Consider the following 24,354-nt stretch of genomic DNA (forward strand, 5'->3'; position numbering starts at 1 on the left):
TTATTATTATTATTATTATTATTATTATTATTATTATTTGACACCTCCAGGGAGTCCAAAGACTCATCGAGGAAGAGTGTGCCAACAGCATCGAACGAGTGGTATTGACGCTGTCAAGTTTCTAGCTTGGCATTAAAGAAAAAAAAAATGCTAAATTCTATCAATAATTTAGTGTAACTTTTTTGTTTATGTGAAAACCATAAACAAAAATATTTTAATTTTAAAGTAGGGAGAAATGTAAACTGCATTTAATTTATATAATAAAATGATTTGGGGATATTAACGATAGATGGCAGCACTAAAGAAATAGTTCTTTTTCTAAGAAAAGCAGAATCGAGGGGGCAGAATTTTTATTTATTTATTTTAATACGGCATAAATAGTGAAATGAAGATGTACAATGGGTATCTGTACGAGTATATGATGATAGTATAGTTATGATTGCTATTCAAATAGCAGTCAACTGTTACTCAAATAAACTCCTGAAAGACTCGAAGAAATCGGAGGCGACTTTAAAATTCTGAGGCTACTAAAAAATTACCCATTCACACTTTTATCAGAAATAATTCAGAATTTTTACAAGGAAAATAAAAATTTGAGAGCCTTCTCAAATGACTCGGTAAGGATCGTGACTCAGATTATATTCCCAATTTAAATGAAAAACCTGCTCTGAGTAAATAATCCTTAAATAATAAAAATTATGAAAACGAGGCATCTATAAAAGTGCTCCTCTAAAAGAAACAGACTATTAAATCAATTCTAACATATTATTATTATTATTATTATTATTATTATTATTATTATTATTATTTGTCACCTCCAGGGTGTCCAAAGACTCATCGAGGGAGGGCATCCACACAAATCTGCTTCCATCACTCACAATCCACCAACTGACTGCAACTACACCAACGCCATCTACCGCTGACCATATTAAACGATTGTTATTAAAATAATTAATTTTGATGTCTTTCTTTTTTTTTTATTTGTTTATGATTTCTTTATTATTCGTTTTCCGGGATATAATATTTACTAACCTAATATTATTATCAGCACAGATTAAAATTTCTGTGCGTACTTTTGGTTTTGTGTATACTATCGGTACAATTTTGCAAGCTTGCGACAGTTGCCAAGTCAAACTTGAAACACTACTGTCTATGTGCAATTGCCTCAGAGCAATGATCTAATTAATCAGATAATTGCTCATTGCGACATTTAGTTCTGAGTACAGAAAGATCTGTAATCAAGAAAACCTGATTGTTTTCCAAAGTCAGTTAGACTAAAATGGCGACTTCATAATGCTATTCATTATTGATTTTTTTCCCCTTCAAACCAAGAATAGTGTTTCGGACAAATTCAATAGAAACAACATTGAAATAGTCGTGTTTCAATATATTCGTTACAGTTTTTTTAAAAAATGCATTATTTCGGTTTTTTGTTACTGCAATATTCTATGCGAACTCCTCTTAAGAGCAAGAATTTCTTTATGTAATAATTTATCTTTATTTATCTTTATAAATATTTATATGGGCTCGTTCAACCTTATTATGAAAGTATCTGTCCCATGACTATAAACAAAACAATTTCATGTCATGAATTTACGTACCATACTATGATTCATTTCTTAGTATCGAATGTTCTTCATTCCATTGATCTGAACTTGTAGCTCAAAAATGTTAGATGAGGCTTATGCACAGGCTCTATAAAATTGCCGGAACGACTAAAAAAGTAAAAGAAACCGCTAAAGCAGGGTGATAATTCGGGTGAAATGGTATCCACTTTGAAAAAAACGTACATTTCAAACAAGAAAGTTTTTTTGATGTGTTAAATGAAGATGCATGACTAGATAACCCTGAAAACTATTTTGAAATTCATGTATTTTATGCAACTGTCCATGTTTGCCATACATTCAACGTCTATCCGTATTCGCTCACAAGATAATCACAAGCATCCATGTCCAAGGAGAGATTCTAACCAGCAACGAGTTGGTTGGAGAGTGGATACCTAGCAAACCAGGCTAACAAGTATGGTTAACGGTAAAACACTACTTTTTCCCTTTAGAATTTTGTTATCTCTAAATTTACTGCCTAAAAAAAGACTTCTTCGAATAATATGTCACGATACCGGAACCTCGAAAATTATTTTAATTGAACAGTACTTAATTAGAATGTAGTTTATAACTGGGCCCTTATGAATCATAAAAAATTAGTAAGATTATGGCTAACTACCTAGTAGCACGTTGGACCTGTTTTGGCTGAGATAACTGCTTGCACTCGTCTTGGCATTGACTCCACTAGACTATGAAAGGTGTCCTGAGGTATTTTTTCCCAACTAGACAAATGTAAGTCCTGGAGCGACTGAGCAAGGTGGCTTCAAGCGGAAGATGTTGTGTTCCACATGATCCCTCAAATGTTCGATGACATTCAAATTAGAATTAGACGACCAAGGAGCACACAGAATATAATATTTGAACTATGCTTGCACAATTCGAGTCTTAGGACACCGGCAATGTCCTGCTGGAAGAGTGCAGATCCATCCGTCTACATTGTTCCCGTGCAAGGCATTAGTAAACAATTCCAGATAAGAATTAGCAATCAAGGTGAGCTCTTAGTGATGTCCATGAGAACAATCCGCACAGCAGGATACCGTCATAATGTCCAGTCTCATGATGTATGATTTTTTTTCATGTATTGGGGTAGGCCATTGCTTTGCCTGCTTACTATCATTCATAATAATGATATTATGAATGATAGTAAGCATTTTCTCTTCTTACTATCATTTATGATAGTAAGAAGAGAAAATGTTCATTAAGAGAAACTTAAACCAAATTTATTATGTTTTAAATCAAAAACATATTTTCAAGTACTGTACGCGTTTTTAAACATAATTGTTAAGAATTAATTTTTTTATATATTCAACAGAAATATCCTGTTTTTCTCACATAAGGTGCTAATATGATTATTATTGTGAAGTATCTGAGTCGGTATGTTATCTGCATCAGCCATCTCAATGGAATAATAGCAATAATGGATTTACCCATTTGCAAAGACATCGCATGCGCAAAGAAGGAAAGAAAGAATAACAATCTTAGTAGATTGTTATCAAAAAAGAATAACGATGAATATAATAAACCCTCTGTCCAAAAAAGAAACCGAACTTTTCGAAAATATAAGAAACTAGTGGCGCCACCTGTTGTATCTTTTCGTTGTCGAAAGCGGCAACCTTCATTAGTGTTGTGTCAACTGTTTATGACATTTGTTTCATTAGAAGCCGAGTTATAGTGCGAAGAGTGACAATGTGTTTTGACGAACGATCGGAAAATGAGCTTCAAACAGAGGGCTGCGATTGACTTTTGTGTTAAACTTGGTAAAAGTTTTACCAAAACGCATCAAATGATTCAAAAAGCATACGGTGTCTCTAAGTGAGACACCGTATGCTTAAAAGTGCCTCTGTAACGCAATCCGAAGAATGAAGCGAATAAAGTCCTTTGGTTGGGAAGAGAGCTCAAATTTCAAAGACTTCAGCTACATAATGGAGGATTTTTCAACTGTTGATGAGTTAGTAGATTCAACACAGTACAGGAAGCAAACCAGCCCGAGAACAGAAGCAATGAACAGACAAAAATACAGAAAATAATTAACAGAGCCAATGCATTGGCTCCGACGATACGCCATGAGACTCCGTTGGCGATTGCAAATAATAATAAACTTTGTTTTTATTCTGTTAAATAGATAAAACAACGTAGTATCCACACAAGTGTGTAATAATACTTATACTCACTTTTATATAATTTTGCAGAATGCGTCGAAGTCAACACCACTTAAAGAAGTGCATGTATGCAGTTTCAGTAAAATACTGATGGATGTTCTGACCGATTTATCTGGCTTATAAAGTAGGTCTTAGTTTTTAAAAATGCTACCTGTGACGAAATAACCATATTTCGTTTCACTTTCAAAGTTGAATTAATTATTTTCTTCTGGTTTTCTAATCTACCAAGCTATTTATGAATAAATTTGCTTAATTTAATAAATAGCTTCTAAACAAGCGGACATTTTTCATAATATTAATTTGAAAAACGTTTTATCTCAGTTACGCAATTGATTTCTTAATACGAACTCAACTATCAACTCTTAGGTATAAGTCGAACAAAATGAAAACAAACAACAAAAAACTAACACTGCGTGCTCTTCGGTTATTACACACACACACACACACACACACACACACACACACACACACACACACACACACACACACACACACACACACACACACACACACACACACACACACACACACACACACACACACACACACACACACACACCACTGACACGCGAGAACGACCGACTTTGCCCCAGGGATGGGTAGTACAGCTGTGTGACCAGGTTATGGTGGCTGTTTATCCAGATTTTAGTCCTCTGACCTATCTGAGTAATTATTATTACGTTGATAGCACGTGGCAAAAGTCTGGTGCCATGCATCATTTTCATCGTGATTAACAGATAAAAAGTTTCGTTTTTTTATGTTTCTTTGATGCAGTTTTTGTTGTGCTAAGATTTCAACTTCACATATTCTGCTGACGTATAATGTTTAGCAACATTGCTTAAGTGAATAGTCATCAAAAATCCGCTCATGCTATGGAACGACGGGCTTATTCTATCTGTTGTTTACTGAATTATGGTTTATGGACAGAAGTAAAATTAGAAATACTCAGAGAGAGAGAGAGGGAGTAACAGTATCTGGTTCATCTGAACTAAAGGTAATGGATTTTGCACACGCGTGTAATATCAGTATAATGGTTCTCCAGCAGGCGATAAAGAATTTCCGGTTTCAAGTGACATCATCTTTAAATTTCTTGAATTTTATAGCTCGGAAACACATTACTGTAATAATGGACTGTTTTGAGAGATCCATTAACATTAGTTTCAGTTGTATGTAAAAGTAGGATTGCTTAATAAATATGCACAACTCAATTATTTTGAAGAAAGAGCCTCAAAACTTTTCAGTTTAAATGTAATTAAGTATTTGAACCAACGAATATGAATAATATTTTTAGCGAAGTAAGCAAATATTTGTACTGAGGTACAAACTTCTAAGAGCATAACTGATATATAACAACAGACATCATTTTCCCCACGAGATACTTTGTGTTCTTCAAAGAAACTATCGTGAGGATAGGAGTCTACGCTCAGTATAGTAGTAGTCTATCCTGAGGATATACCATCTATGGTCTAGTAATGAAAATTCAAATGGAAATTTAAAATGAAAAGTCAGATTATAAAAAAAAAATTAAGGTGGATTGAAAGGTGAGTAGAAATATGATACTGTATTTGTTAACATTGGATTCGAAGACTATCTTGTACTCTTTAGGAAATGAATAAGAAGCAAGATTGTTCAAGCAAGATTAGAAGGAACCAATGAAGATGAAGAAAATGTGGTCTATGAGTTTAGACTGTGAAGTGGGAAGTTGAATAGCTGCTGTATGCGTTTTAACATATTTAGAATAGAGTGGGGGGATTTGTTGTTGATGCCAAATCTGATGAACAGTGCTCAAATGGAAGCTAAATGTCTGAATGAAAGAATTAGTGACAGATGGGCCATCAATCAACCTAATTGATCGCTTCTGTACTAATTCAAGTATTTTTATGGAGCTCTTAGGAGTCGACTCTCAATGTGAAAACAGTATTACGGCATTTTTCCAAAAGTGAGTAATATAAACAAGTAGGTTTCTTGATGATCAATGGTGGAATTCATATTGGTGATTGTTTTTCAGTGAGAGGATTCAGGGTAGCTTAGAAATTCAGTGAAATTGGAAGGTGTGGACAGAGCATTGCTCCAGACCTAACAAACTCCACCGGACTTTCAGTCTACTCCACATTGTGGTGACAAGTACATCAGTTCCATCGTGAGACTTCTGAGGATTGGCATTTGACTCTATGATCATTCAATCTAATTAGTTGTCCTTAGAAAAAAATATCCTCAGTCCTCTTTTAGACTCAAATATAATTTAATTATTAATAAAATCAAATTCACATACAAAAAAAGAAAAGTATCAAAATGCAATTAAATATAGAAAGCTTTAAATTTAAAAATAGCTAAATAAAGTCACGATGTAGAATACATATTCCTTACAGTTATAGTCAGTGTGGATTACAGAATGAGATCTATACTCTGACGTCTACGAGTTTAAACATCAAGTCTTGATATGAATTTCAATAACAAGATTTGTTTTTATTATTTTTGTAATGATAATTAATTCTTAAAATTTATTTGCCCGTTAAAAAACTTTTTCCCTTTAAAAAACTATTTGAAAGAGTTATTTAAAACTTTTTAAACGAATTAATGTGAATTTCAAATTAACACACAATTTAAATATTTGGAAAATTAAAGAGGATATTACAATACCAAACTAGGGGTCTGTTAATTTCGGATAAAATATCAAATTATGTGTGTAACAGAGAATTTCATTGGATCCTCAGGTTATTTAGTGATCTTATCGTTGATCAACATTGATCAACGTTGATCATAGTAGATGATAGACTTATCGTCGTTTTTGGGATTGGCTGAACGTGGGCTTGCTTTCCATGCTGTAAGGTAGATGTCAGCTGACTATGAAAGAATTCAAAGAACGATGTAATCTCGAAGAAACTAGTGCAAAGCAGTTATACCGAAGTTAAAGAAAACGAGGTACTTCGTCACTTGAGTTTATTCTTTCGAAATATATGAGTGGTGTCATCTTTGGCGCTTAGTGTAGCCTCACTAGACGCGTAACTACCTAAGCAAGTAATGGTAAAAGTGGAGCAGAATCCGCTCATTTTTTCTCTCTCTCTTTCTGTGTGTGTGTGTGTGTGTGTGTGTGTGTGTGTGTGTGTGTGTGTGTGTGTGTGTGTGTGTGTGTGTGTGTGTGTGTGTGTGTGTGTGTGTGTGTGTGTGTCCTCTTTCTTCCACACACGACTTTTACTTGGCACGTATATTAGTGACCGTGGCTAATCTGAATGTGTCCCGTATTGAATAAATCACTTTTTCTTAGAGTTGCATTCCAGTACTTTTGTTTTCTTTGTCTTAAAAACAAGCGTGACTGTAAAATAGTCATGGTTCAAGATCGTGGAGATGGGGATGATATCCGGCTGTTCTTCACAGGTCAGAAACCGACACTTATTTGTACGCATTGCGAAGAGTCAAAATAAACAGAATGATTTAACGTATTAGTGAAGAGCTCATAGAGAAAAGGCAATTAATGCAATGTTAGTAAGTTTTTGTAAAGGGTTATGGATGCACATCAGGGATTGCAAGCGTCTTTTGTTAAGGGCTATAATTTTTGGAGAAAAATGATGGAATGCTTCACAACATACAGATTTTTCATTACTCGATATTGCAAAATTTATTCAGAAAATTATCAAAGAAATGTTTAATGTTTGATGCTAATGTATATTCTGGAAACCTTACTAGCACAATACATTTAGCCCTACAGATGTTCTAGCTCACGATTTCCCACTGGCTAATATTATAAGTTCCAGCCACATTGAAGAAAACCGAGTTTTTTAAGCAGTTACGTTTAGTAGCAGAACCTTATATTGAGCGAATAAAATGTGAATATGCAGACACTTCAGCGTTTGTGTCTTCTTCTTTTACACCCTCTGTCCAAAAAGAAACCGAACTTTTCGAAAATAGAAGAAACTAGTGGCGACATCTGTTGTATTTTTTTTTGTTGTCGAAAGCGTCAACCTTTATTAGTGTTGTGTCAACTGTTTATGGCGTTTGTTTCATTAGAAACCGAGTTATAGTGCCAAGAGGGACAGTGTCTTTTCACGAACAGTCTGAAAATGAGTTTCAAACAGAGCTGCGATTGACTTTTGTGTTAAACTTGGTAAAAGTTCTACCGAAACGCATCAAATGCTTCAAGAAACATATGGTGATGAATGCTTATCCCGTACTCAAGTTTACGAGTGGTTTAAGCGATTTCAAAGTGAGACGCTTGAGGACGACGAAAAGCCGGGCGGTCCAAAAACTTGACTGAGCGAAGTTAACATCCAAAAAATGCGTGATTTCATCAAAGAAAACCCGAAATCGTCCTTGAGATTGATTGAAGATGAATTCGGGATTCCAAAATCAACTCTTCACAACATTTTGACCGAGAGTTTGGGCCTTCGTAAATTGAATTCGCGATTTTTTCCTTACAAGTTGACCGACGACCAAAAAAATGTATCGAATTGAACACTGCAAGGACCTCATTAAAACCGCTCAAACTTTCTTGAAACGATCGTTACTGGTGACGAAACGTGGTATTTTTAGTACGAGCCCGAAACAAAGCGTCGAGTGCTGAGTGGAGACCACCAGAAGAGGGACATCCGAAAAAAAGTCGCTTGGAGAAGTCAAACGTAAAGACAATGCTGATTTGATTCTACGATTCCTAGGGCATTAACCACAAAGAATTCGTTCGGCCTGGCCAAACGGTCAATGGTGAGTTTTATCTCGAAGTTTTGAAGCAATTGATAGCGAGAATTCGTCGCTTACGGCATGAATATCGTGACGACCGACCGTTCGTCAAAACACACTGTCACTCTTGGCACTATAACTCGGCTTCTAATGAAACAAATGTCATAAACAGTTGACACAACACTAAGGAAAGTTGCCGCTTTCGACAACGAAAAGATACAACAGGTGGCGCCACTAGTTTCTTCTATTTTCCAAAAGTCGGTTTCTTTTTGGACAGAGGGTTCAGTGTTGTGACTACGAAAGCGGAAATTACAAGAATCGGTGAAGGCCAGATTTCAGAGATTATATCATTTTTTTTTTACGCTTTTCGTTTCAAGTAAAAGATCGATATGTTCTTTGAAGATTATACGATTTCAAATGGAATACAGGTGCACAATATCAGTGTCTTTATGTTATAACTGATTTTTTTGTCATTTTCTGAGTAATTTTTTTCTAGCAATTCTTTATCATTGTAAAAAAAAAAAAAAACTTATAGACGTCCTTCGTGTCCTAAATGAAAGTCGATCCATGTCTTTTCATGCGAATGACCGACAGACCACAGATACTTCCGATAAGATTGAAAAACTTATCAAAAGTATCTGAAACTGAATATTTGTCTAGCAGTAAGTCACAATTTTCGTATGTGTATTATAAATAGCATTCATTACTCTCTTGCGACCTGTCTTCGAAGATCAAAACGGAAATATCCGCACTCTACTCTCTCCTTTCAGAGGCTCTTTTGTTCTGAACTGTACAATCTTTGTCACTCACCTTGAAGCAACCGACCTGAACTATCTCTTTCAAGAATGAATTCCAGCCGGTCACGCTTCATTTAAGTTACTTGCTTATCAAGCTCTGGTTTTGTCTCCTCCTGTCTGGGATTCCTCGGGATCACTATAGTAGCGATCGATTAACTTAATTACTTGGCAGTATTCGTTTCCTTCCATCTCGCTTCCAACATGTTCATATTGTCTTGGGGCGTTTTCCTCTTGGGTTAATATTTGGTTCGCATGTCTCTGGTGTTCTCTTAAAACTCGTAAAGTGAACCAAACTTCAGTTTCTCATCAAATTCAGCTGCAGGACTTTCACAACGTAATTAGCCTTCGTTTTCGGCACATTAGCCTTTACAGAATTCCTTTTCCAACTGCCAAACTGACTGTGAATCAAGTTTTCGATCACTTCTTTACACGTACCCTTCACATACTTGTTTTAATACTCATTTTGATCAACCTGGTAGTGGTGATCGAGACCCATTTGTTTTCTTTATCTGCCTCTAATACATGATAAAAATTTCTTACTTCTTTGTGTAATATAGCACACGAACTATGCTATTGTTTCTAGTGCGCTAGAAACAAGTCTAGGTTACAAGTTAACAGTGGAGAAAAAAAAAATATTTGTTTTATAAAAAAGTTTATAAAAAAGTAGAATAAATTTTTATCTTATGAGATTAGTTCGATGATGAAGTTAGATTAAGTATTGGAATCAAAACATTGCAAACGAAATATCACGGTAAAGGAAAAATTGATTTTATGAAGATAATCATATTTATATTAGTGCCATGTACCAAAAGTAGAACAGAAAAGTTCCCCTCCTTGAAAAACAGAATGAAGAACATAGAAGTTCCCACCTCGGCAGTGCGAGGCGAGAACCTCTACTATCTATAATATCAGATTGGCTTTCTTGTAGAAGAGAAAATTTTAAGAAGAGAAAATTAACACGCTAGAATTTCAGTTGCACCAGAATTGAAAATTGATCTCTCTCTCTCTCTCATTCTTTTTCTCCCCACAAAAATCTTGTTTATGCATTGTTGAGTAATTGAGTAATTCTTATATTTCATGGATTCGGTTTTTTGTTTTGATAATTTGGTTTTAATTCTGGCTATTAGAGCAAACAATACACAGATCACTCCATCTACCAGTACTTACTAATCCTCTCGATTGTTAACGATCTTCCTTGCATTCCCAGTAAAAGGAATAATCGTATCTCGTTATGGAGACACATTCAGATGATGTGATACTAATTAAAGAGGCTCAAATATTTACATATACTGTTACTAAAAGTATAGGCACAAACAAACTTGCTCTTCATTGAGCCTCTTTAATTTGATGATGGGTATTTCTAAAAGTTTCACGCCCGTTAGGGTGAAAGATAATTTCCATTCAACTCTCCCCCACCATTATAATTTAATTCCATTTCTACCCTGAAGGATGCGGTCCGGGTGTCGTAAATTCGATATTTCCGGTTAACACATCTCTGATCAATGATTTAATGCAGTTAATTCTAAATATGGAAGGCGATTTTTTGCATCCGTTGTTTGGCTTGAATTTGCACTTCAAATTCAACAACATAAATGTTTTGAGTTTGTTTGGAAAAGTGAAAAAATGCACTTTTAAGCCGTTATTTCTACCTTAAGACTAAATATGAGCTAAATAGTTTGGTTAGGTGACGCTAATTACATATAATTAAACCACTGAGCTTGGAATATTGTAAGTTGAACTCTGAACTTACAGTTTAGAATACTGTAAGTTTTTTTCAATTTTGATTCGAGAAGCGATTGGCACAATCTGATTAGTAAGGCCAGTGGAAAAACCATGAGAGTGCTTCGCTTGGCTAAGAATTCCTGGACACTCAGAACGGCATGGTCTCTAGAAGAAGGCCGCTTCCAATGAGTTGCATCTTGACTACACTGGAAAATGGTTTCTAGTGATGCTTTTATTCAGGACTTGATCTTTGGGGAAGATTCTAATGGAATAGACATTAACCCATCAAGAACAGATATCAGGATTGGAGAAGATGGTAAAAAACAGACAGAAAAACGTCTCAAAAGTTAGCGAATCATCTGGAAACCAACATCCACCGGTCGACATCAGTACTTTCGTTCAGTCGCTAACTTCTGAGACGTTTTTCGCCCGCTTTGAGCGGCCAGGGGGAGCACACGGAATGCTGGTGGACGCGTGCCTGTCCGTAGCATTACACGTCACTAAGACAAACTAACAGACAGGCATTTACCACAAGGTAAATGGATGAGAAAGTTGAAATTGTCGAGTATAAGACGAACCGCTTCTCGTGTAATCAGGAACTGAGATTACACGAGGAACGATCCGAATACCGAAAACTTATCAAAAGGATCAAAACATTTAGCATTTCCAGCGATATTTTCATGTAGTAAATGTATCATCGTAAACATCGAGTTGGATTTAAAAATCAACAACTTTGAGAAAGTTTTTATCAAAGCTGTGTACACAGTTAGGCTTAAAAAAGTAATGAACAAATATTTTAAGAAGTGAATAGAATGTGTGGATATATTATGTATAACTGGATACTGCGATGTGGGAGTCATCGTACTGTATTGGGGGTAATTTTTTGGGTGTTGATACAGAATGAAATGTTGGCTTAATCTTGAATTAAACAATCGTGTTAAGTGGGTCGGCTCACACATTTTCATTACATCCTTTTTAATGGGGTAAAATTCTTGCAAGGAAAACGGGTCATTTGTACACGTACCTGGACAAGTTTCCCTGTATATGAATGCATTTTATTATTTGTTTCACTATTCTATTTGAAATCACTATATCTCTCCACTTGCTTTGTAAGACCTTACAGGCAAAGCATTTTCGCAGGTGTATTGCCTAAAATAATTATTTTTTTTCTGATTCGTTCGCATCTTATCAAACACTAGGCTACATCGACACCTATTTATTTACTCGTGTGGGGTTTCCACCCGTTCTTCGACCGCCGCTTAAGACTGGTTGAGCCTTCCTAATGAGGGATTAAGTACTGTATCCTATGACTGTAGTCTGTTTGCGGGATGAAAACCCCCAGATAAGCTAAGGGGAAAACCCTGCTGTTTACGTCCAAGACCGGCTAACTTGGCTATGGCTGAGGAAGATTCTTAAGCTCCCGTCGGCCACGGGAATCGAATCTAGGACACTCCTTCCCCACGCATATGGTTGCGAAGCGCAGAACTACCTTGGCACTATACTGCTGTACGACTTGAAGTCATTCGTGACTCATGATTCTACAAATGTTCGCTGGGATTCATATCAGAAGAATCAGGCAGCCAGGGGACACACGGAATGCTGGATATAGTATTCGAACTATGCTTGAGGTGTTTTATTGGTGGAAAAGTCCTGTCCAGGATTCGAATAAACTTTATATGGTTCTGAATCATTTAGCTGATTTCATTTACGACAGCGACAGGTTTTTTTTTTTTTTTTAATCTCAAACACTATCAGGCTAGAAAATTACACACAACTAACATAGTCTATGCAGACTGGATTAAAAGTACGATATCATAATAAACGTTTCTATAAAGCCAGGTTAGTTGACCATGATAGGTCATTGAGTCTAACACACACACACACACACACACACACACACACACACACACACACACACACACACACACACACACACACACACACACACACACACACACACACACACACACACACACACACACACACACACACACACACACACACACACACACACACACACACACACACACACACACTTTTCTGGTATACTCTGTATTGAAAGTATTGACAGCACTAGCTAACATAGAATTCTAAAGTATGCACGCGCGCGCGCGTACACACACACACAACAATCGCACGTGGATTTCCCCTTTAGCTTCACTGACACTTTACACCGTCTACACATACTCTCCCCTACTTGATGATATGAGTAACATTTTTGGATAACAGTCATCCAACATGAATCTGTGTCCTACTGAATTAGGATCGGAAACCTGTGCATGGAAGTAAGTTTTTCCACATCATTTTTTTTCTCAAGCTGTGTCGCTATAGATTCTGTGGTCTGATATGGTACGTTGTTGTCTTGAAAAAGATAAACAGTTATCATTATATTACGTAAAACACACCTTATGTCCAAAAAAACCCCGAACTTTTCGAAAATAGAAGAAACTACTGGCTCCACCTGTTGTATCTTTTTGTTCGTCAAAACAACCTGTCACTCTTGTCACTATAACTCGGCTTCTAATGAAACAAATGTCGTAAACAGTTGATAGAACACTAATGAAGGTTGTCGCTTTCGACAACAAAAAGATACAATGTATAAGCATTGTATAATCCATTGACATTCATTTTTCTTGCACAGCAACCAAAGTTCCCCATCCATACCAGGAGAAACAGATCCACGCTACACTATTCTTACTAATCTCCATAGTTGGGACAAGGCCTAGTGCATGAAGTGTTTGACCAGGAATAACTTCTCCACGACAGTATAATGATGTACATTTGGTTCTAGGGTACATGTCTATTAATCTTCTACTGCTGTACAAGTGACATTAAAACCGTAGGACAATATTAGGTATCGAGACTCAAACATAAGTCAAAAACGAAATAAATATGATATTTTATTAACCTTCTGGTAGTTCAATAGATTTATAATTATATTCAAATTGATATTGAAGTAATTGTAAACTATTTAAAAATTTTAACGGACAAAAAACCTGTCTCTTTTTAGTCCTAATGGCATATTAATCGATCTTATTTATTTCTTAATGTTCTTCAAGGCAGATGTTAACATTTCTTCCGTTATAGATAAAGTCGTCCGTTATCGATAAAGTCGTAGACCCATGGCACTTTATACACTCCTTAATGTATCAAAGGATAGTGGTTTTCCTTAGGAGAATAGATAGCGGGTGTAGTTTGATGTGTGGTTTGATGCTGGTGGTGTTGTATTTGTTTAGCACTTTGGCTGTCTTTTTCAATGTACTCCGGATATAGAGGATAGGAATAGCTTTGCGTGACATATGTCAGGACGTGAGGAGTGTTAGCATTTTATCTATTATACAGAAATTACAGCCATTGGTAGGTGGTGGTCTGCTGATTGTTTATGTATCTTCCAGTGTATGTGGTTCTATACACTCAGTAAAAAGATAGTGAATCGTTTGAAGCCTAGTTTTGAACGATAGTTGTTTAAATTTGCTAAAATATATCTAATATATCTGGGCAATGGTACAAAATAAAATATATCAACAATACGACGTAGCCAAAACTAAGATGGTGGAGTATGATTGTGTTGAGGGCTTTGTTGCCGAAGTATTCCATATAGAAACTGCTTAGACGGGTGGGAGGGGAATCCAATGCAGTCAAATCAAGCTGTATATTTTTCATTGTTCTGTAAAATATACAAATAATGCGATTCATTAAGATCTAGAGTCTCTTTTAGTGGCACGCCAGCTAAGACAGAAGTAATATCAACAAATAAACTTGCCAATACACACTAGCTTCTTTGTTTACATTGTTTGCTACTGAAAAAATAAAAATAACCATAAAAAAATGTCTAACTCAATGCGACGATATGGTTGTTTGCCGTTTGCCATGACCACGCACACAGGAAAAGGTCTCCGATACACATGCGCCGGAAGGGGTGGAATGTTTGCAATGTTCTTAACAGGAAGCGGTGGTAGAAAGTTTGAGCAAATAATAGGATTGCGGGTTGAGCATCTCGCGCCACTGAAAAGTACTTAATGAGAGTTGGATGTGCGTTAGGGACGTTACCCCGGATTAATAAAGAGGTCGTACCTGTGCCGTATGCCATTAAATGCAAACGCGTACTGTTTGGACATAAATCTTGCCGATAAACACTCCTGGACAGGTATTTTTCGTGAAAAGAGAGCGTTCACCCGAGATCACGTTTTCTAACTTATCAAAGACTCTCATTTTCACCTTTTGTTGGGCAACTTCCTCTTCCTGCCGATAGTTATTTGATTCTCGTGTTTTATGATCCTCATAAAGGATTAATTAGGACATGAGCGAACTGCCCGCTAGTTCTATACGCCACACAATAAGATGACACATTTCTTCGTATTCCATGTCTTTTTTTAGCACCAAGCGTTTTAGGAATGTTTAGAGTTTGGTATATGTCGTTGAAAGAATTTGCTACCTGCTAATTAATCAACAACAGTCTATCTCATTCTTTATTATTATTCAACTGTGTTCCCACGGACCTCAGCAGGTAGATGTATCTAGTTGTGTTGTTCATAGTAATCGATGGTGAATGAATATTGCATGAGCAAAATGTCAAATAGTACTGCGGAGTTGTAAATGCATTTTGCCAGTTGGTATTACGTATTCAAATTGATGTCCACTTTTGTAATACCAGACAATTACTAAATGCAAGAGTCTTGTCTATCACGCATATTAATGGATGGCAGAGACCCCTGGGGAACAAAATGAAGCAATTCACGGATGAATTTATGCACAGAGTACGTAAAATGACTTCGGAATTAATAGAGTGGGGAATAACGAAAATTAATTCTGGTTAAAAACATGAATTATTAATACCATGAGGTAAAATATAAATAATTTAAGGTTTTAAGATTGAACTCGCTATAAACATGCCATCTTGATTATCAGCAGAGGTTTTTGAAAGAGCCCAGGAAAGTTAATATCTGTCAAGGAAGTTCCTGGACTCTGTACAGCCTGCGTGCATTTGTTAAATTGCAGTTGTGTGTGCGTGTGTGTGTGTGTGTTGTTCGCATCCGGTGTAAATGATTAAAATCTTCTCCTATACTTTTTTAAAGTGATGCTAATTTTTTTTTTTAAATCGTTAAAGTAGTTTTAAACAGTTGGTGTTCCGCGATCTTTCTCATTAAGGTTTTTGTAGATAACGATGCTTTTCAAGTCCATTTCAGCATAAATTTCGATCTATTAAAGATGCTCGAATTCAAGAAAGTGTAAAAAAAGTTCATTTACTTACACCAATTAATTATGCAAAAAAATAAAAAAAGTCAAAGCGTCATCTGTGCCTTGTTTCAACTGATGTTTGTTTAACAAAATCAGTACTTTCCCTTCTCCCTCTATTATTCGCATTTTCTTCTTTTCTTTTGCTACCTATTAAAATGACGTGCCTGAGGAACTGCACATCTTATAAAAATAAACCAGAAACAAGTTCAATAATTTTCAGAGCCATAAAGGCACGCTAAGATGATTACTTTTTTCGTTTATATTCAAACTACAATCCTTACATAATGAGCAAGTGAAGTCTATTATAAGTAAGTCTGAGTGTGTTCTGTCTCTCCTTTACTTTAATTACAACACGCTATTGAATTTTTTCTCCACATCACATCGCGAGCCAATAATTTTAAGTCGCTATGAAAATCTTATAATTTTTTTTTCTGCAATGATTAGTTCCCTATGTTCTATATTAAGACTTTAATATAGTTTTCGTTCACGGTTGTTTTGTGTTTTAATATATCTTTAAGAGGATTTCCAGAGAAGCGTTAGTAATTACTTCTTTGCATTGAGATTTTTTTTTTTTCTTTTTTGCCATAGAACAGGTTTATCTCGCCAGTAATGTAGAATCTAATGATGGTAGATTTTCCCTTCTAATTTTAAATCCAAAACCGTAAAATAAACTTCCAGTATTAGATGTATCACCAGACGCTTACCACTCTTGGAGAAGCAACATCGACACGATCAAAGACCCCGTATATTTGCTTTTTATTAGTTCATCTTTAAGCTTCGTCTATAGACGGCGCTGTTTCAAATTTGTTTTTTTTTTTTTTCAATGGCAGTTAGGAACTGGGATGTTAACCATCGACCATTTGTGAACCATAAGCGATTACAATTCAGATTCTAATATAACATTCTTCTTGCTATGTAAGTATCACTGAGACCGAATTAGTCATAAAGATAACAGGGTTTTCTTCCTAAAAAAACGTAAACTGTTTCCTTTTTCGTATTTTGGCGAATCATCCAGAGAATATAAGCAATTCAAACATAAGAAACTCGTCTGGTCGCTTCGACATAATGTCAACCAACAAACCAGCCTATGTGGACAGAAAACTATATGCTCAATTTTTCGATATCACAAGTAGTGCAAAACCGCCGTATTAATCCTACCAATTGATTATATCCTCCCACCAATGCGAGAGTTTTCGGAAGAAAGAGTATTGGTTGATTGGCTACAAAGTTCTCTAATATACTGCTCAAAACAATTAGGGAATATTTTAGTTTTCTTGTAAATTATAAAGTTATAAAAATAATTTACAAATGTAACACACTTATTTTAAAATATTCTTAATATACAATGCTGTAGAACACGCATCTGGGTACAAAATCGTGTTCAGACTTGTGGAAACGTGTCAGCCGTATTAGCATGTAGGGGATATATATAAACGTGGCTTGTTGCGTTCATTTCCACAGTGCATAATTATCACTTCAACTGTAAACTTGTGTCACTTACCACCCATTATTTTGTTGAAAATGGCAGAGCAACATGATATTCTGGAATCCATGACTTGCAGAACCACTGGTCGATTAGAAGCTGGACAAACGCAGCAAGTTGTCGCTCAAGCGTGTCGTGTATCTCAAAGCGTACTTTCGCGACTTTGGAATCGCTTTCTGGAGAACTGGAAATGTTCGAAATCGTCTTCATGCCATAGGTTTAGATGCTCGAAGACCAATGGTTTGCATTCCACTTACTGCAAATCACAAAAGATCTCGAAGAATTTGGGCACTGGAACGCCGCAATTGGGCAAATGAGGATTAGGCTCGTGTACTTTTAAGAGATGAGTCCAGGTTCAGTCTGCAACCAGGTAACTGACGTATCTTGATATGGCGTAAAAGTGGAACAAGAAATAATCCACAGTTTGTTCGTGAAAGACCCCAACATCAAGGTGGGAGTTTGATGGTATGGGCTGGCATAAGTATAGGTGGCCATACTGATCTCTATTTTATCAGAAGCAGTTCCTTAACTACCCAAAGTTATCGCGATGAGATTTTGGAACTTATAGTTCTTCCATATGCTGCTACAATTGGCCAAGAGTTTATTTTTATGGATGCCAACTCGTCCACACCGTTCAAATTTGATAAAAGAGTGGTTTGAGGAAGAAGGTATTGAACGAATGGACTGGCCTGCCTGTTCACCGGATTGTAATCCAATCGAACATGCCTGGGATACTTTAGGTAGGCGCATTTCTGCTCGACAGGTGCCACCACGATCGTTTCAAGAGCTCGAAATTGCTGTGACAGAAGAGTGGGGAAATATCCCACAAGAACTGTTTGATCAGCTTATCCGATCCAAGATGTAGCGCTGTGTTGGCTGTTAATGGAGACCATACGCCCTACTAAAAATCAACAAAAGCGTTTTTGGCTATTCTTGTTAAAATTATTTCACTCTAAAATGTATAATTTGTTAAATTCCTAATAAATATATAAAGTTACCAATAGTTATAATTATTTGCAGAAATTTATAATTATCCGATCCGACAGAAATTAAAATATCCCCGAATTGTTTTGAGCAGTGTAGCTCAGTGCATTAACACAAAAAGCTGCTCTTGGCGAAAGGTATTTTGTATTCATTATTCTGTAAGCAGGGAATAGAAATGATGGTTCTGATAGCATCTCTATGGCAACATATGTTATTTCCCCCGTGTTGACATTTATTTTTCAACACATACATACGTGGGACACGAAGGGTGCGGCTGCCCTTTTCCTATGAGAGGCGTATTCCGAGATTTCGGTTATTATTCGCTTAATTATTAATTGAACGTTAGTAATTAATTTTAACCATTAACCGAACGTTAATTTGAGTTAATGCCATTTTCTCATTAGGAAACTTCGCGAGTGGTTTGTAAACGAGGGAGTGGAATTGATGAATTGACCGCTTGTGACGCACGGAAGAATATAAACAAAACAACCCATGCGAACAATTTGGCTTTAAAAAGTGACCTTTCAAAGAGTGTAGCTCTACAATAGTACTGTGAACCAGAGTGCGGAGTTTAAATAGTAGCAAACCAAGATCTTTTTCGAAGCTTTCAGGAACATAAGGAGATTTTGAGTCATCGCTAGACTAATGAACGAGATTTAAACAGCAAGATGGTGTTGGAGTAATTGCCAATAAAGCTAAAATCAAATGTTTCCAGATGACATTAAATTCAAACTATGCAAATAAATCAAAACATAAGCAAGAGTAACTGCATTTGTACTAATGTTACAGGTAATGCAAAAGTAAGCTTTGTCTAACAATCATGCAAAAGACAAATAAACAAACCAAAAAAAAAAAAGAAACGTATGCGTTTTTCAAAGGATCTGAAAATAAATTTCTTGGTTGCATTCTTAAATTAGGATGGTGTACAGTTAATTCGAAAATACTGTCTGGACAACTGAGAACTCAGTTCCAAATATTTTAATACTAGTGCAAATTTTCCTCACAATTGCTGTAAGTGTCGCTAGTTGTGAGAGGAGTTTTTCGAAATAAAATTGACTAAGAATTACGTACATTACTATGAAATAGACTTCGCCAATGTCATCGACGATTTTGTTAACAGAAAAGCAAAAAAAAAGTAACATTTTAGAATGTTGGAATTAAAAGTTTTACTTCAAAAATAAACAGTGTTTTAATTTATTTCCCTATACGTCGTTTGGACTTTTTGTAGTATTTTTGATGTGCATTGAGAGGGGCGGCAAACTCAGGGACCGCCCCGGGCGGCAAAAGCTCTACGCCACTGTTCCAGAGAACTGACTGTTTAGGTTTCAAGCAAGAAGACATTTTAGTAGAGCAGTTGACTGTCATTTTGCAACATCCAGCCTATTGTTTGTTTAGAAATAGTTCACGAGGTTGCTGTGTTGTCATTCTTGTGTGTTCTTAGATAATTTCCAAACACAATGCTACTTGGCTTCAAATCAACGTTAACATTCATGATTGAAAGTGATTGTCAGTTATTTTATATGAATTGTTGTAATGTGTCATTATAATAAAGTGTTTGTAGTAGGGAAAAATACACTCCGTGAACAGAATATTAGAACCACTTCTCTGCTAATATTACAGCAGAGATATTTCATATATAATGATATAATGTTAATCTTGGGTCAGATATTTCTGGCCCAAGACTATCATTAATTTTAAGCATCCTGTGAAGAGAGACACACAAGTGCTCCCACTTCAATGTCCCTTACCCTAACACAATATATTGTCTGAAATAGTGTGGGTTATTCGATTGGTTTTCTTTAGTTTCCGGGACGAAAAACTCGATTTCCAGGAGAAAAAAACCTGTTTGCCTGTGTCAGAGATCGACTAACTCGGTAACCAGAGAAAGAAAAGGTTAGGAAAAGTTTCTCTAGTTGGTGACTAAAATCGAACTTATAAACTTTTTTCGGGGAGGCCTAGCGCTATGGATGCAACACCATTTTCACACGACTACATAGGTCTTAGTTATTTTAATAACTAAGATCTAATATAAAACCTAAAAATATAAGACCTAATAACTAATCTGCCCATGGTGGATTACGAAAGTTTCTTCTTAGGTTTTTTTGAACCAAGCACTGAGTTAGTCGTTCATAAATGGAGATCATATTTTTTTCTATATTTTATCTCGGCTATCATATGTAATAGGGCACGTATGTATAATAAACTGCTGTAACAATTAGAAGACTAAAATTAACTGAAATAATAGACCATGAAATATAAAAATCATTACTGCTATATCTAATGAAAACTCAACTTTTAAAAAATAGTCCACCTCTTAAATTACTTGCATGCTAAAAAGTTATTTGACGAATAAGGAAAGAGCTATATATGAGACTCAAGAAAAACGTATCTGCTGCAGATTTATTTTATGAAACATTTTTTTAATTTTTTTTTTTTAAAACTGTTTTTTGATGAAATATCTTAAACTTAGGTGTAAATCACATATTGAACACTAAGTATATAAATAAATTTCTTTATAAAAATGTTACTTACGCTTACTTTAGTAATTTATTTACAAGAAAGTTTGAAATGCGCCACCTGCTCATTTTGCTATAAATGTAATTTACTTAAACTGCGTCTTCTGCTATGCTTTATTTATTTTATAAAACATTTTTTGAAATTTTTTAAAGCTGTTTTGATGAAATATCTTAAACTTAGGTGTAAATCACATATTGAACACTAAGTATATAAATAAATTACTTTATAAAAATGTTACTTACGCTTACTTTAGAAATTTACAAGAAAGTTGAAAAACGCCACCTGCTCATTTTGCTATAAATGTAATTTACTTAAACTGCGTCTTCTGCTATGCTTTAACTGGTGACAAAACCACCAGGAATCTCATTATACGTTACTAATTAAGCAAAGCTGTGTTCGAAGAGTCAGTGAACAACGGATTATCCGAATTAAGTGATTAATAGAATGAAAATAAAACTTTCATTTCATTAATCAAGTCACTACTGTTCATTACTTGAAAATTCATTACTCAATGATAATTACGTTTCTTAAATGCTACGATGTTTAGCCGTACAACGCGTTTATGAGGGCACTCTCATGCAGAAATATCTTTAGAATACGAGTGAGTGAAAGTGGGTCACTAAATGAATGCAATAAGAACAAGATTGGCTGTCGGATAACGAGAGCGAATTACAAAAAACTTCTCATTCATTTTCTTTAACATCATACTAACAAGAAATCATTTCTTGGGTTTAAATTTTAAGACGTTTCTTTAAGGGTGAATTGGGATTTCCGTTTATAGTGGCTTCATCGTGAAAGAGATCGAGTTGGTTCGATTCCCTGTGTCTGAGGAAAATCAATTTTAGTCCTAGCTTGGGGGAGAGGGGGGGGGAAGTCGGCCAAACGTTTGATTTCTCAGTATCGCAGAGATTGAATTGCATTCCTATGGCGTGCCAGTTTACGGGGAGACGTTATTCATTGTAATTAATATATATATATATATATATATATATATATTTTTTTTTTTTCCCCCGTCATCGAGGTTCAGCGCAGTACTTTATCGTGGCATCTTAGATAGGCGATGTTCCTAACCCTAACTAGCATTATTTGTAGGCGCGAATTCTCCATGCTTGCTATGCTTCCTGCGCAAGCTCATTAATTGAGAAAGAAGTAATATTTATTTGTTAATAAATGCATGCATTTATAAACATTCCATTTAGGCTTTTATTTTTGTAGACAGAAGACGTCTTAAGCTTGCGCGGCAATAATTGAGCTTTGCGTTGTGTATCGAAGGCCGATGCTTGCTCTTCTAGTCAAGCTACCTTGGCTTGCTCGGTTGTCAAAGCTTCCAGGTCCTCGCTGCAGCGCTGTGATTTCATGCGCGCGCATAGCCGTTTCCACTCCCTTCACGTCGTCTTAAACACAGGCATACGCAGTCAAAGTAGCTCTAGCCCGTGAGCTTCAGCCAGCCTTTACAAGTGTGCGTGTTGCTTGGGAAAATTAAGTTACAACCAACTTTTTATGACGATGTTATTGACCAGTTCATGAAGAAGAACCGTAGGGTAGAATTTGTATTCAAGTAGCTAAATTGATAAATATAGAATATCCTTTGTAAAATGTTGTATTTGTATGATTAAATGTACATAAATTTCTAAATATATAGTTTTAAATGGTCAGTAATTCATTATTCCGCTAATCAGACTTCAACCACACCTCTCACTCCCTGAATGATAACAAGAGCAAGCGTGAATTTCAAGACCAGCATTCGCCCCTGATTGAAAGCCACGAACATATTGGTATATATTGTAAATAACACATAATAAAGAATTTGTTCCATGACCAGCGCCCCTAGGTCAGGTGGACACATAGTAATATTAAGTCAATTATAAAATTCAGTCAAGTTATTATATAAACGGAATTATAAAATATCATGACAACATATTCGTTCTTCAAAATATTTCCCCCACCCTTCACGATATATTTGTTTATTTGTTATTATTTAAAGGCTACAATTGTAGTATCTCTTCATTCTAATTCACGTAAGGGCTACTACAAAACGATAAATATTTGTTTCAGATTTTATAGGAAAGGTTTTATAAAAAACTATTTTACGTATGTATGACGTAATATAAATAACAGACATAAATGTCTAAAAATTTCATTCCTGTAATGGGAAAGGTTATAAGGTGCGTATTTCTATGATTAGACGGGAAAATTGTGATTGCTTGAGAGAGGCTCAAAGATGGTTTGCAGTGATGATCACTTCAGTTTAGTTTGCGAGAGTCAACAATATACGTATTCAGACAATACAGTATCTACTCACAGCTACTTAGGTAACGGATTCCTCATTACGTCACCTTCAAATATATAGGTTTAAAAACTGACATGAGTAACCGGTTTATAATTTTCTTGGATGATCCCAGAATTTCTAGTTACATCACTCATCCATCCCAACCAAACATCTTTCTGTTCGTACTTGTTTTGGTGTCAGAGAGTTAAATTTTCCTGCTTCCTCCCACCCTATCTCCATTTCCCTTTATACATTAAAGAACACCACTTACCGCTAACATTCCTGTAGCGTCGGTATTTCCTGTGCACGTTCAGGTCACCGATTGGGGTTCACTCTGCCAGACGAACGGCTGAAAAGTGAGCTCGACCACCCTTCCTGCTTTATATACTTTCGTTTTCTCCTCTCGCCTCGAGCCACTTGACCTACCTTTTACCCGCCTCAGTCTACTTTCTCCGGTTTTTGCCTTTCTTTTTCGTATTGGCGATCGCGTCGTACGAAGGCGTGGAGCGTCTATTGCATTTACTTTCACTAACGAAGGTGTGATAATGGTTCGCCTTTCTTGCTCTTGACCTCCATTGTGTGGTCCTTCTCCTTGTCACTCTCACCGTACCGGTTCTGTTCCACTCGATTCTTTCATTTTTTTAAAAATTATTTATTTATTATTATTATTTTCCCTCACGACATCTGCCAGAGAAAGCAATCACAAACCAACACAGATTAAGTTTTTAGATTAAAAAGAGTAATTACAGTCGCTAATATTGGAATACAAGAATATGCCAGTGAAGTTGTTTATTTTTCGAGTTCTGGAACATAACAAGAATTTAAAAATTGTCCAGGATTATTTTTATCGACGACAGATGGCAGGAACATCGGTTTCCCATAAAACGCCATTATTTGGATACGGCAAAAT

The 24,354-nt window shown here is 35.8% G+C and overlaps 1 protein-coding gene across 1 annotated transcript in view; it reads right to left on the minus strand.

The window, feature by feature from the left end:
- Positions 1-23,880, minus strand: part of LOC150092462 (uncharacterized) — a 39,600-nt gene extending 15,720 nt beyond the window's left edge. The window contains exon 1 of the mRNA XM_090415075.1: positions 23,716-23,880. Within this exon, the coding sequence (XP_090271201.1) occupies positions 23,716-23,724 (9 nt within the window). The 5' untranslated portion in view covers positions 23,725-23,880. The remainder of the gene's footprint in view (positions 1-23,715) is intronic.
- Between the last annotated feature and the right edge of the window lie 474 nt (positions 23,881-24,354).

This window comes from Typopeltis vanoorti, chromosome 26 (assembly GCF_054136105.1).
Source record: "Typopeltis vanoorti isolate ZY-2024b chromosome 26, IOZ_Tvanoo_1.0, whole genome shotgun sequence".
NCBI lineage: Eukaryota > Metazoa > Arthropoda > Arachnida > Uropygi > Thelyphonidae > Typopeltis > Typopeltis vanoorti.